This window comes from Poecile atricapillus, chromosome 6 (genome assembly GCF_030490865.1).
Source record: "Poecile atricapillus isolate bPoeAtr1 chromosome 6, bPoeAtr1.hap1, whole genome shotgun sequence".
Taxonomy (NCBI): domain Eukaryota; kingdom Metazoa; phylum Chordata; class Aves; order Passeriformes; family Paridae; genus Poecile; species Poecile atricapillus.
Genome location: NC_081254.1, coordinates 7,942,841 through 7,955,694, shown reverse-complemented (window position 1 = coordinate 7,955,694; position 12,854 = coordinate 7,942,841). Strand labels below are relative to the sequence as shown.

The following is a 12,854-nucleotide window of genomic DNA, read 5'->3' as shown; positions in this document are numbered from 1 at the left end:
ACCCAGGGGAAGTGGGATTAACATCTAAAGACCCCTAGAATCAGTGAGCCATGGCACAAACTGGACTCCAAACTACATTGAGGAGCAAGCGAGAACGTTATGCTACTTACTGATATTCCCGACCTTGTCGCCATACCTACACAACACTTGCTGTGCCTGACTACCCTAGATTTACAGCAAGCCGAAGCGTTCCTAGGAATTCTTGGAAAGATGGAAGCCCCAGCTTTGCCATGCGACAAAGCTGAATATTTCTTTCTCTGAGTCGTCCATTGGGAGCAGCAGTCGGGGGTGCAGCCTCTTGAGATGCCCCACGTAGAGCTGACCTCAATAAAGGCATTAAAAAGAAGCTGGTCTCTTTGCCTGTTCTTTTCAGGACCATATCAAAATGCTTGTGATGCAAAAGCTAATCTATGAATGCAAATGCTTGTATTATTTTATCATCTATAGCGAGTCCAACCATAAGCGAGGTTCCAGAGTAGTGAGTCCTTAATCAGACACAGAACTTCGATAATACTTTACAGTAAAGAATAGTAGTTCTCACGTCAATACCCAAGTTTATGAGGTTCGAGGCGGCTGTCACTCAGATGCTATAACTTTGCAGCTTCATCTTTCCATAACTGCACAGGAGAGGGCTCGTGCAGCGATTCGGCCTAAGCATTTTGCATTGTTGTTGGACACCAAAGAGCGCCACAAGCAGAAGAGAACGGCGGGGCCGCGGCACGCCGCGCCGAGCTAGTGTCGGCACAGGATGCACAGCGGTGCTCAACACCCATTTTACAGCTGCAGAAGCTTCAGTGAGAGCCCTCTGCCGGGCGTAAGGCCAGTGACAGCCCTCGTCCGCTCGTCACTCGTCGCTCGTCCCTGTCCCTCCCCCTCCTCGCCACAGTGCCATTTCACATATCCCGTAACCTCCACCTGTCCCCTAACCCCTTGTCTGGGGGAGAGACCTTTAAGGGGCGGCTCCGCGGCCATCTTGGGCAGCGGCGCGTGCGCGGTGCGGAGCGGGAGCGGGAGCAATGGGTCCGGGACAGAACAGCGCCGTGAGGGGTATGGCCGGCTGGGAGTTGGAGGTGTGAGCTGATCAGAGGGGCGGGGCAGGGTTGGGGGCACCGGAGCGTGCGAGGCGTGACGGGGGGGCCCCTCCGGGGGCGGCTCCGCCTCGCGGCTCGTGCCCCGCTGGACCCCCGGGACAAGATGGCGGGCGTCCCCGCGCCGTCCCCGCTGGCTGCGGTGGGTCTGGAAGCGGCCGGTGGGATCCGCTCATCAGTAAAACCCCTGCTGCGGTCAGCGAGGGGGGGTCTGCTGGCTCGGCCTGAGAGCTCCCCCTTTGACCTGTCCCACCCCACTGAGCTGTGAGGGCCCGGAGCCGCCGAGGTCCTCGCCCGACTTCTGCGGCTGCTTCGGCCCTCACAGAGGGGATTTATCTGTAGAGGTGACAGCCCGTTTCAGACGGGCTTTTATTTTTGTTTTCCACCTGTTTGAATGAAAATTTCGCTAAAACCTATAACTTTCAGAGGTAATGTCTGGCTCTCAATACCTGGTACTGTACGTACAGGTAACGGTAACATTTCTGCTGTGTAATGATTGACTTGAACTGTGCTTGAGATAGCGTTGTATGTTCTGAATGCTGTTGCACAACCGGACAGGATGAAAGAGTTGGACCGGGTGGAGGATAGAATAGAGAGCTGAATTACCTAATTTTCTCTAAAAAGTTGAGCCTCACGTGCATGACGGGTTTCCACTTGCAAAGCTGCTCATGGTTTATGTCGTTAATTTTGTGGGCGAATGGATTGCGGTTTTTTTTTTCGAGAGGTGGGGAGGGTGCTGGCTGCCGGTACGAAGGATGGTAGCAAAGACGTTCGTATAAAATGGGCTACAGTAATGGGAGTCTATGCTTATTAAAATAATCAAAGCCCTGAGGATGACTTGGTAACAGCTTGCATCCAGGTTGTGTTCCCCACGGTAGCTTGCTGTCATTTATAATATTGTAAAAATTAGAACAGTTCCTAGAACATGCTGTTAAATAAACTGGAAATGTCCTCATTATCTAAGAAAAATAAAAGCATGGAAGCAGCTGATGGGACCAGTCTGGAGGGTGCTCTGTTTAGAAGGAGACAGCATTAGTTTTTTGTGATTTCTGATGAGATCAAACTCAATCAGTGCCTTGTGACTGGCATGTTGCATTTCTTCCTCCAGCTGGCATGTGTCTCAGGCTGATGAATTTTGAAAATAATTTATTTTCTACTGAAAACTAGACACCAGAAACTTACCATATTTTTGTGAGATTTAATTCGTGGTAGCAGTGGGGGAATTAATTGCTTCTGTGCATGTGTGCCCTTTGGAAGGCAGTGAGTAGCACAGCTAATGCATTTTATCTGAGAGGTGTGGTTTGCAGGTGTGACCTCACACCAACCACAGATCTGATCACGGTGACTTGTCTTTTTCTGCTTATTCGTGAAATCCAACAATCCTTTTCCCTCAGGTGGCTTCTTCACCATACAGCTTCAGTTCAATTGAACCCACCAGTCATTATCTCATTTTTTGTGGGTGATGTGGTAGAAGTGATTTTGGCTTTTTCTGTTAGGCTTTTTGTGCATCCAGTTATCCTGGATCACTCTTCAGTAAATGAGTTTAATGTGTTTCTCCAGCACTGCCTTTTGTTGTAGGCGGTGACTCCACTGCACTGTCATGAGCAACTCTTGCACAATAATAGTCTGTTCATTGGCACATGAGGAGAAAACTACTTGAAAGTTTACAAGCACTTCTGGAGACATAAAATACAGTTCTTCATGTCTAGAGTTATTACTCTATGACTTTTGAATAACAAATATTTTCTAAGCAGAAGAGATAACTTGAATATTGCCTCTTAGGATGGTCTTGGACTAACTTTGTCAGGGTGTAGCTCTCCCCCATGTTGTTGATAGTTGCTAAAATGTAAATTGATCTGGGTTCTTAACAAGGATGTTGGCGGAGGCAAGACCACCTCAGTTTCTTAGACCACTTCTCAATGCAGATCTTAAATGTGTGTTTTCCTGTGGATAAAGTCTCTCAGAGCTCTCTAGCAGATCCAAAAACTCCCTCTGTAGCATAGATTTGGAAACATCCAAATCAGTGTTCCAGATATTTAGAGAAAGAAGAGAGGAGAAACTGTGATCTAAGTCTCTTTCTTTAGGATATGACCAAAGAATAAAGAAAATAATAAATCCCTATCAGTGTCTTACTGCCATTCTTGTCTTGCTTTACTCTGGGGAATAGAGGGTGAGAACTCACTGGATGGACATAAAACACAGCATTCACAGTATAGTCTTTGGGGCTTTTATTGTTTTAAGGAGTTGGAGAGCAGGGAAACATGCCTGCCCTAAATTCTTCAACATTAAAATGATTTTCTGTATCTTAATATCACTTTACTGTTACAGGAAGGGTTTGTCACTCATTAGCAGGGACGGTCTCAGTGTATGTCGGTCTTTTCTGTGTCATTTACTAAGAAAATTAACTCTGGAGGATTTCTGCATCTTTTACTCCTTCAGTAACACTCTAAAGTGGTGCCTGCCTTCCCTGATCTTACAGAGCTGCAGACACTGTACAGATAGTTGTCTAATTCCACGTATTGCCAGAGCCAGACACCTGTGGATCAGTGTGGTGCCTATGAGCTAACAGTGCTTTAGCTGAGGAAGGGCTTGATAACGATTTTTAGGCAAGTCTGTGAGACAGGGACAGAAAACCTTGATACTTTTAGTCCAAGCTCACAGTGGAAATACAGCAAGTCAGTTGGTCGTGGAAAGTAGCAAGAACTAACTTCTTCTAGACTTGGACATAGCAATGTCTCTTGCTTCACAGATGCCATCTGGCTTGGCATCTTACAAATCCAATTAAAACATAGAAATTTCCAACTGGAGATTGTTCTAATTTTATTAAGTTCTGTAAATGTGCTAAAATTTAAATTCCTTTTTATTTGTCTGTAAACAGAACTTGCAGTATATGCATATATAGAAGTGGTGGATAAAAAGCAAAGAAAGAGCAGCCACTTGTTACTCTGAGAGGAAACAACCAGACCTAGTGCTGCAGCCTGAACCTTTGAGCCAAAGATCAGCATATTTTCATGAAGCAGAGAGAAAGCAGTAGAGCCACAAAAAAGTAGAAAAACTTCTTGCAGGAATGGACATTGTACTAAGACTGCATAAATTTTATTGGTAAATAAAGGGAGGAGAAGTGAGGATGAGAAGTGATGGCAAGAGGATTTTTAATGAAAATTGTCTTGCAGAGATTCAGGACTTAATCTAGTTAAAATAAACATGTGCTATGATTCTTAAATGTAATATTTTTGGATCCTTGTTCTTTCTTCTATACCACAGTAGGGATTTAATCTAAGGTGGCTTTTGTTACTGGTGGTAGTATATTTAATAATTTCCCCATTGCCAAACAGCTGACTTTAGTTTTTTTTAGTTACAAGTTGCATTTTATTATAAGCTACTCAGTGCCCATGCCTTTGGGGGGAGAAACCTGGTTTTGGGTTGTTGGTGCTAACCTCTTTAGTGACTTTCTTGCAACTGAAACAAACAACACAGGTGTTTTTTTGCTGCTACAGGATGTACTTACACCTGGTTTAATGTGCTGAACTTCAAAACAATGTACTACTGATGTTAATATCAGAGTTTGCTAAACAGAAAAGTAAAAAACAAAACAAAAACAGGAAATCTCTGCCAGTTTAATTCTTACCCTTGTCCAGAAAGGACTTGGGTGAAGTAGAACTCCAATCAGCAGAAAAGAGCATATTAACTAGGTGACTGTCAAAGGAAAATACGCTTCTAAAGTAGAGAGTTACTACAGAACAAAAAGATCTGTTGGAAAGTAAAAAGGTGTTGCTGCAAGCATGAACACACTGCTAAATAGTTTTAATAGAATGTTTTGGTCAAAACATGACAGTCTCTTGCTTTTTTCTTCTTTTATTCTAGTTGAATGGATTGCTGCAGTCTCTTTAGCTGCTGGAGCAGCTGCTGTTGGATATCTAGCTTACAAAAAATTTATCTCTAAAGACAAATGCTGCAAAGCAATGGTGAATCCCCATATCCAGAAGGATAACCCCAAGGTAGTCCATGCCTTTGACATGGAAGATCTGGGAGACAAGGCTGTGTACTGTCGTTGTTGGAGGTCTAAGAAGGTAAGAGAAGAATGAATGGGTCCAGTGTTGTTCATGTGCATCTATCTTTCAGCAAAACTATTTTTAAACTGCATTTTTTAGAGAAAATTAACCTCTTTTCACCTAAACTATTCTGCACTGAGATGTAGCAATATTCTAATCTGTAGAACTAGCACACATCTACAGATGTGTGCTGATGCTCAGAGTAAAGCCTGCAGTTCAGTGCTAACAGTGGACATAACTTTTCTCTAGCTCTTAAAAGTATCTCTTGAAAAGAGACCAACTGTGTGGAGCATGGTCATGAACGACAGATATCATTTTGTGTGCTACCTGTGCTAATACTGAAGTCTAAAACTATTGGCCTGTTGGCAATAGGAGCACAGATAACACTGTGAGGATCTTAAACACCTCTTTCTGGAGAAAGTTGGAAGCTTAGTCAGAAAGTACCTTGCTGGTAGTACATGGCGTATGCCAGCGCAGTCACAGCGATATACTTTAAGCTCCTGTTTTTGAGCCTAAATATTGTTCCAGATTGCTTGCATTTGAATTTGGGTTGCTTCAATTGCCTTAAATTAGTGATAACCTGGCGTCTCAATAACAATACCTGAGATTTACATCTGATCTTAGAGATGTGTGACACCTGATCTAGCTGAGATGTATGTACTTTATCTATAATGGTAGTTTTGGGATCTGTAATGAGAGAAAGCAGGTTGCATGATTAATCCTGTCCATTTACCACTGGTGCACATTTAAAAGCTTTTTTAGAAGGTGCCAGTGTATGGAGATGGAAATAATACAGACCTTCAGAGCCAGATAACTGCCTTAAAATTTAGCTCTCTCTCCTTCAGGGAGGTAAATACACAACTTCTCAAGTCTTATACATTGGTCTTATTAGGCCAAACTCAGCAATTTCCAGATGCTGTAACTTCGGGTTCTTTCTGTTGTCAGATCTGACTTTATTACCTTGCAGGTAACTCAGGAGCTTACACATTTGTACCTGAATTTGGTTTTGCAGTGTAACACTGCTAAGGATTAAACAGCATTATGATCTGATGCTGAAATAGTCTTGTGGAGGTGGCCTTGTCTTCTCTATTCTGTCTGGAGTCTGAACTGAAAAAACCGTACTTGAACCCTGGTGTTTGTGCTTTCTGCTTTCTATTAGATCTTCTAAACAGAAATGAAAGATAGTGTCTGATTCCGGTTGCATTGCAGCTCCTACCAGTTATTTACTATTGTTTGATATTACCCTTTTCTTGGTGTGAGATAAAAACCTTAAGAAGTATGTTTTGGCATATGTTTAAGGGGTATTGTCAGTTTGCTCCACTGAGTTAGAAAGAAAGTAGATGAGGCTATAATGAGTACATTCTTAGAATTCTGATTTGAAAGGTCTTGTAAAGGCATTTAGGAGGTTGCTGGAAATTTTGGAAGGTATTTGTTTCCTTTTACTGCTGTTTAATGATAAGTATTTTAGTCAACATGTTCCACCTCAAAGACTATATTTTCCAGTTTTGTTGCTTTCCTCTTGCCTTGATGGGCTGACTTTGCAGCATGGGTAGCATAACCTCTAATAGGGTTTGTGTTTTTCTCACATTTGTTATTGCCACACAGTAATAAAATACATAATTCTTACATGCTTGTCATCTTTGGAAGTTGTCAGCTAGCATTATCTAGCTCTTAGAGTTCTCAAACTATTTTAGTTGTGTGTTTTAATGTGTGTGTTTTCAATGCAGGAAATTGCAGTTACTTCAAATGCATTAAGTACCTGCTGTGTTTTTGTTAAATGGGTGCATATAGGCTAGAAGAAATGTCCTTTTGTGTCACTCTGTGCACTTCTTAAGAGGTTCAGGCTCACCTGAGGCGTGAGGCTGTTGGTAGAACCAGTAGCATTAGGAGCCACAGGATGTTTCTGTTGCACTGATGATGTGCATGCTTTTACACCTGACCCCACATGGTGTTCCTCATCTACACGGAATAACAAAACAGTTGGACTACACCCGAGTATTTTAGAGCAACTCTTGAAAAAATAAGTTGTTTTTGTCCGGGTTTTTTTTTTTTCTGAAATAGTGTGCTTAAAAGGCTTTTGTGCTGGCCAGAGTCTTTGTGGAATGTATGTGTTTTAACAAACCACATGTGGTATCTTGAAATAAGTTTGTCTTGGCATGCAGTTATCTCTTAATAATAAATGGGTGGTTCTTTAATTAACCTTTTCCTATTCAGTGTTGTGCTCTGCAGGCACTTTGTAATTGTCCAGTTTAGTGAAAAAGCCAGTGCTCAAACTTACCAGAGGCAAGAGTTTTGTCTTTAAACTGTAATTAAAGTTAGAACACTTGTTTTCTTACTTGTCTACATTTTTAGGTGTGAGTTAGGGGAGGCGGAGATTAATTTGCTGTCTTTTTACAATGACCTGCAGCTTCTATGTCTTCCAGAGAAGTATTAGTCCCCAAGTTGTGGATTGAGGAATACTGCTGCAGTCTATCAGTAGAAAATAGAAAATCCAGATGTGTTCAATGTCAAGGGAAATCAGCTGAGCTGTCCATATCACTGTGCAATTCCCCTGGTGTTTGAGCTTTGGCCACTGTTGCTGCTATCCTGCTTTACTTTTAATCAGGGATGAACACATTGTGTCAGGCCCAATATCCTATGCCGTATCTCATCTTCAAGGTGACTACGTGGTGCTCCGGGAAAGTGGTGTTCAGTTTGGTGTTTTTCCCTGAGAAGCTCAAGTACAGTGTACCAGCTCCTGGGAGCTAGTATTCTGAGACCAGCTGACCAGTAGGATGAATGCAGAGCAGTCACTGTTGGTAGCTGTTAAAGATGTCTGGATGCTATCTGAACCTAGGAATCCCACAATTTTTGTTGCTTGAAAACTTGAAGCAATGATGTTGATGTAGCTGGACTTTGGGTTGCCTCCTTGGAGCTTGTGAGATGTTAATGTTTGATGGAAGCTGTGTCATTGTATCTGTGAAGACCAGTGGACTGTGGTGTTGCATGGAAAAACAGCTGGCCCAGGAACATCTGCTGTTGAAAGCTGGTCAGTGTCCCAGAAACATACATTCCTGTTTGCTCAGATTTTGTCCGAGTATCTTGTCACTACTTATTCATTGAGTCACAAGTGACTGATGAGATGAGAAAGTTTCTTCATGAATCAGCTTACATGAGCATTCTCTGAATTCAAGGTTTCTTTATTCAGAAATATTGCATGCCATTTTTAGCTTAGGTTTTGACATTTCATTACTGTGAAAAGCCAGAAGAAACACTCACCTCACCTTTCTCCTTCCCTCCCAATACTACCCTACAGAAAAGGTGGCATTACTTTAAAGCTGTGTATATTGTTTCATTGTATTGGTTTTGTGCAGTACTTTGAAATTTTTTATTCTAGTTAAGCATGGGTGGTAGGGTAGTAATGTTTTTCAAAGGCTGTGACTGAAGTAGGAGCATTGAGTTCAGTGGAACGTTGAATACTGACTGTGACAGTACTGAAAGAGAATAGTACTGTTGCAAAGGCAAGAGCTGAGTAAGGCCCAACTTAGGTCCCATTACTTCTAAGCAAACAAAATTGTAACTGGATGCAAAATACCAGTGTGTGATTTCTGTGATTGTCTCCAGAGTCTCCTATGAAGAGTTGATGTAGCCCTGAAAACACATCCTTGAGAAGTGATGGGATCCAACCTGACACTTTACTGCCTCACAGAATGTCTTTGGACTCTTCCATGTGATAAGGGCTTCCCAGGAACAATAGTTATCATTTCTCTGTGACTTGTGCTGTTAGAGCTTGATAAAGGAGTCCCTGTAATTCCTGCTCAGACCAGCCTGTTCTAGGGTGGGGTTTGTTTGGGGTTTTTTTTAATGGAACAAATATTTCTTCAAATTACTTCCAACCGATGTTGCTCTGAAGGGCAGCACTGAGGAAGCATGGGGCAAGATTGAGAGTAAGATACTCGAGGTAGGTTACAGCTGAAGGTGTGCTCAGGCTGCAGTTTTCTCCTGCTCACTTGAGGCAGGAACACCGAAGAGAGTAGAGTTTGGTGGCTGTATTTTTAGAACAGGCCTCTTGTCTGCTCTATGCTTGTAAGGATAAAGTTAGTGTTCAGCCAAAACCCAGGGAGACCTGAGATGCTGGCATAAAAGTTGTGGTCTGTGGCTTCAGTGGATTTAATGAGAAGATGCCTAATAAACTTTCAGCCTAGGTTCTTAGTTCTGACTCTGGATGTACTTTAGATGTGTTTATTCTTTCTTTTTTTCAGTTCCCACTGTGTGATGGCTCTCACACAAAGCACAACGAGGAGACTGGCGACAACGTTGGGCCTCTGATCATCAAGAGGAAGGAGGCATAGAGTGGACAGTAGAAACTACAGAATCAGTGTCTGACAAATCCTCTGTTCTCTTGTAATTGGGGGGAAAAAACCCACAAATTCTTTGTCATATCACTGAAGACTTCCCAGTGTAGTATATACATCAGGCTTCAGCATGTATATTTTCTCTGGTGCTTGTCTTTCAGTCACTACAATGTGTAATTTACTAAGTAGTTATGGTTTAAATTTTTTGTCCTGTAAAGTGTGTGTACCCTCTCACTGAGTGTGAAACTAAAATGAGTCACAGAATGTACTTCATCAGGAAATAGGTATTAAATTATTTTCAAATACATGTGTATCAAAAGGTAAATACTAAAACCCTGGAGAGGTTCTGAAGTCACAGAGCTGGACAGATGTCCATGTAAAAGGCAATGGCAGGGCAGAAATTGCAGTGTCATCTTAATCTCTGATTATGCTGCATTTTCTGCAGGTGTCACATTTGTCTTGTTACACTACTGTGCTGTATGGCTTCTGTAAACGAACAAATTCAACATTGCTAGTTATGAACAGACAACAGGCTGAAAGTAAGATGGGGCTAGAGGGCAAGTTTACCTTTGATTTTACAGCAGTGTTGAAACTTGACCTTACTTCCATTTGATATCAAGAAAATACTATCCAAACCGCAGATCTGTATTTAGAGTAGGATTAGGGAAATGGTCTCTGAGAGATTTCTTAATAGATGAGTGGAATGACACAAAGTGCTTCAAGAGTGATGGGCAGAGGGTGGCAGGGTTGTTTTTGCTGTTGGAGAGAGCCTTAGTTTTGCTTGCAGTCTTTCAGCAAAGCCAACTTCCTCAGACCATGGGATGCTTCTGTGGAGTGGCTATGCTGATTAATTCTAGAAGCTAAAATAAAAACTAAAACCCCACCCATCATCACCATCTGCTTCACCATTGCACTGGCTGGTTCTGGAAAGCTTTTCCTGCTGAGAAGGGAGGAGGCATACCTTTCTTACTATGTGGCTTAGGTTCTATGTGTCTTAACTCCTGCCTCCCTGAGCTGCTAATGTGGTTAAGCTGATTTTACCAAAAAATCCTGGCATGAATGAAGAGAGGCTTTGAAAACAGACAGAAACAAGAAGGAAGGATGAAACAGAGAGAGCTCTTACCCTCCTTACCCATGGCACTTGTCTTCTTGTTTGGCATGGTTGCATTAATAGCTGTCATTTTGGTTTCCTTAAATAGCTTTGATTTATTAACATGCATGTAAGTACAAAGCAAAACCCAAAGAGTGGGGCAACAGGGGGAAATTTTGTACTAAATCCAGTCCATGAGTGTAACTGCGGCCTGCATAAGATTGAGCTCTGAATATCCTGGGACAAGAAACTACCTCAGGGCTAGATGAAAGGCCTTGTTAAGAAGCTGGCATTTTAGCCTGGACCCTTAAGGATTCTTCAGATGATCAGGGCAGGAGAGGTTCTGTTTATTTTATTTTTTAAGAGTGGTTGGTACAACTAGTTAAAACTGAAGATGTTTTGCATAGTCTCTGTGTGAGGCTTTCAGAGGCTGAGGTCTTGGCCAGCTGGTCTGGATTTGGGCAGCAGGCACAAAATGTAAAGAAGGAGGCACAGGTAGAGAAAGGTGGAGTGTTGGAGTAAGGGCACTACTGTCCAGGAGACCTCTATTTGAAAGAAGTTACAGTCAAATACGTTAGTCTTTTCTGTCTGTCTTGAGTGTAAAGACACTCAATATTTTTTACTTTGCTGAGTACTAATGCATATGGAAAGTTGTTTTAACCTAAAATTATCAAATACATTTTATCCAAAGCAGAGTAACTCCTGTATTATTAAAGTATGACACTGGATATTTCTGTATTTTTGTCAAATACCCATTTGAGCTCATCTTAATCTCAAGGCTTTAGTCTGTGTTCTCATGGGTATACTTTTTCTTTCAGTAGTGCTGTACAGCAGTGCTGCTGTAGTCATGAACATGTGTCTGGAGTGGATTTTCCATCTGAAACTCCTTTTTCTGTCAACATCAAAACCTGGCTGCTCCTGAAGGAATAGAAATCCAGTGTTAATGGTCTAAGAAATGAAGTCCTAAGGTCTTCAGATGAGTCTCCCGAGTCATAAAAGTATTTTGTGGAGTTTGCCAATAAAATATTTTTGGGAGTTTGGGAAGTGGGCCCTTTGGGAAGTTTTTATTTCTGGGAAGCAAAGTTGCAGAAGCAGAATCTGTGTTGATTTACATCCTAGTGACTTTTGTTTTGGAGAAGTATTGCATTTCTGAATGTTCATTTGAGTGTTCAGATCTTAATTAGAGGCACATACAATTCCTGTACTGTACCTTATTTATGCAAGCTGTTCAAATGTGATGATGAGAAGAGTCTTGGATTTGAAGAAACAAACTTAACCAAGCAGTCTCAATGAGCATCACAGAGAGCACTTAATTTTTTCTCTTAGTACCGTAATAGGTTGTCATGTTCTAATGGGCAGAGTGCTTGACTGTTGCAATGTTCTCCTAAGTCTCTTTCTTTAGTGCTTTCCTCAAATACTCTCTAGAGTATGAAGTGCATTGGTTACATTTCTACCAGTTTTAACCATAAAGAAATTATGCAAATGGTGCAATTTTGACTTCAGATTGAAACTCCTAATATAAAGCCTTCAAAAATTAAAGCAGAGAAAAATCCCTGCTGCAGAGTAAAACTGTTTCTGCTCCTTATTGTTATTTTCAGCATGCAAGTGTTTGTTGGGAAGGTCAAGAAATTAAAGTACTGATTCTTGAGTAATTGAGTGTGATTCATCAAAATAGTGTGAATGTCAGGTATTTGAGTGCTTCTGCAGTCAGGATCCTTGAAAGGGAGAGGCTGTCAGTTACAGGTGCTTCCTCCAGGTGCCATTGGAGCACTCTTAGTCTGCAGGCTGGGGAGGTGGTGGAGGCCAGCAGCCAGCATTGCAGCTGCGCTGCTCCACTGGATGGAAACAGAGGCTGTGTGTTATCGTTTGACGCTGGCCACACATCAGGCATCTGCAAAAGCTGTTCACTCATCCTCTCTTGCTCTCAGCTGGGTGGAGGAGAGGGGAAAAAAATTAACAAAGGGCTCATGTGTTGGGATGAGGACTGGGAGAAAACACTCTAAGGGCAAGACAGGTTGCCCTAAAACAAGTATAAAGTATTTTTATATATGTATAAAGTAAATCTGTTATTAACAGAGTCAGAGAAGACTAATGAGAAGTAAAACAAGCCTTTAAACCACCTTTTTTCCCTCCAGCCCATCCCTCCTTCCAACTGCCAGTGCAGGGAGACGGTGTGGGGCTTTTGGTCAGTTTATCATTCAAGATCATCTTCTGTTTGCTTAGGGAGAGGAGTATTTGCAATGCCATGGGGTCCTTGGTACTGGAGACAGTTCTCTCAATTTCTCTAGTG

At 42.1% G+C, this 12,854-nt stretch overlaps 1 protein-coding gene across 2 annotated transcripts; it reads left to right on the top strand.

The window, feature by feature from the left end:
* Positions 1 to 892: 892 nt before the first annotated feature.
* On the top strand, positions 893 to 12,216 carry CISD1 (CDGSH iron sulfur domain 1). 2 transcript variants are annotated; one of them, XM_058840716.1, is made up of 3 exons: positions 893 to 1,047; positions 4,953 to 5,158; positions 9,382 to 12,216. In XM_058840716.1, exons 1-3 carry the CDS (start codon positions 1,017 to 1,019, stop codon positions 9,469 to 9,471), a joined length of 327 nt encoding a protein of 108 aa, XP_058696699.1. In that variant the 5' UTR covers positions 893 to 1,016; the 3' UTR covers positions 9,472 to 12,216. The 2 variants fall into 2 exon arrangements, with proteins under 2 accessions (XP_058696699.1, XP_058696698.1); XM_058840715.1 differs by lacking the exon at positions 893 to 1,047 and adding an exon at positions 1,218 to 1,516.
* The last annotated feature ends 638 nt before the right edge of the window (positions 12,217 to 12,854 follow it).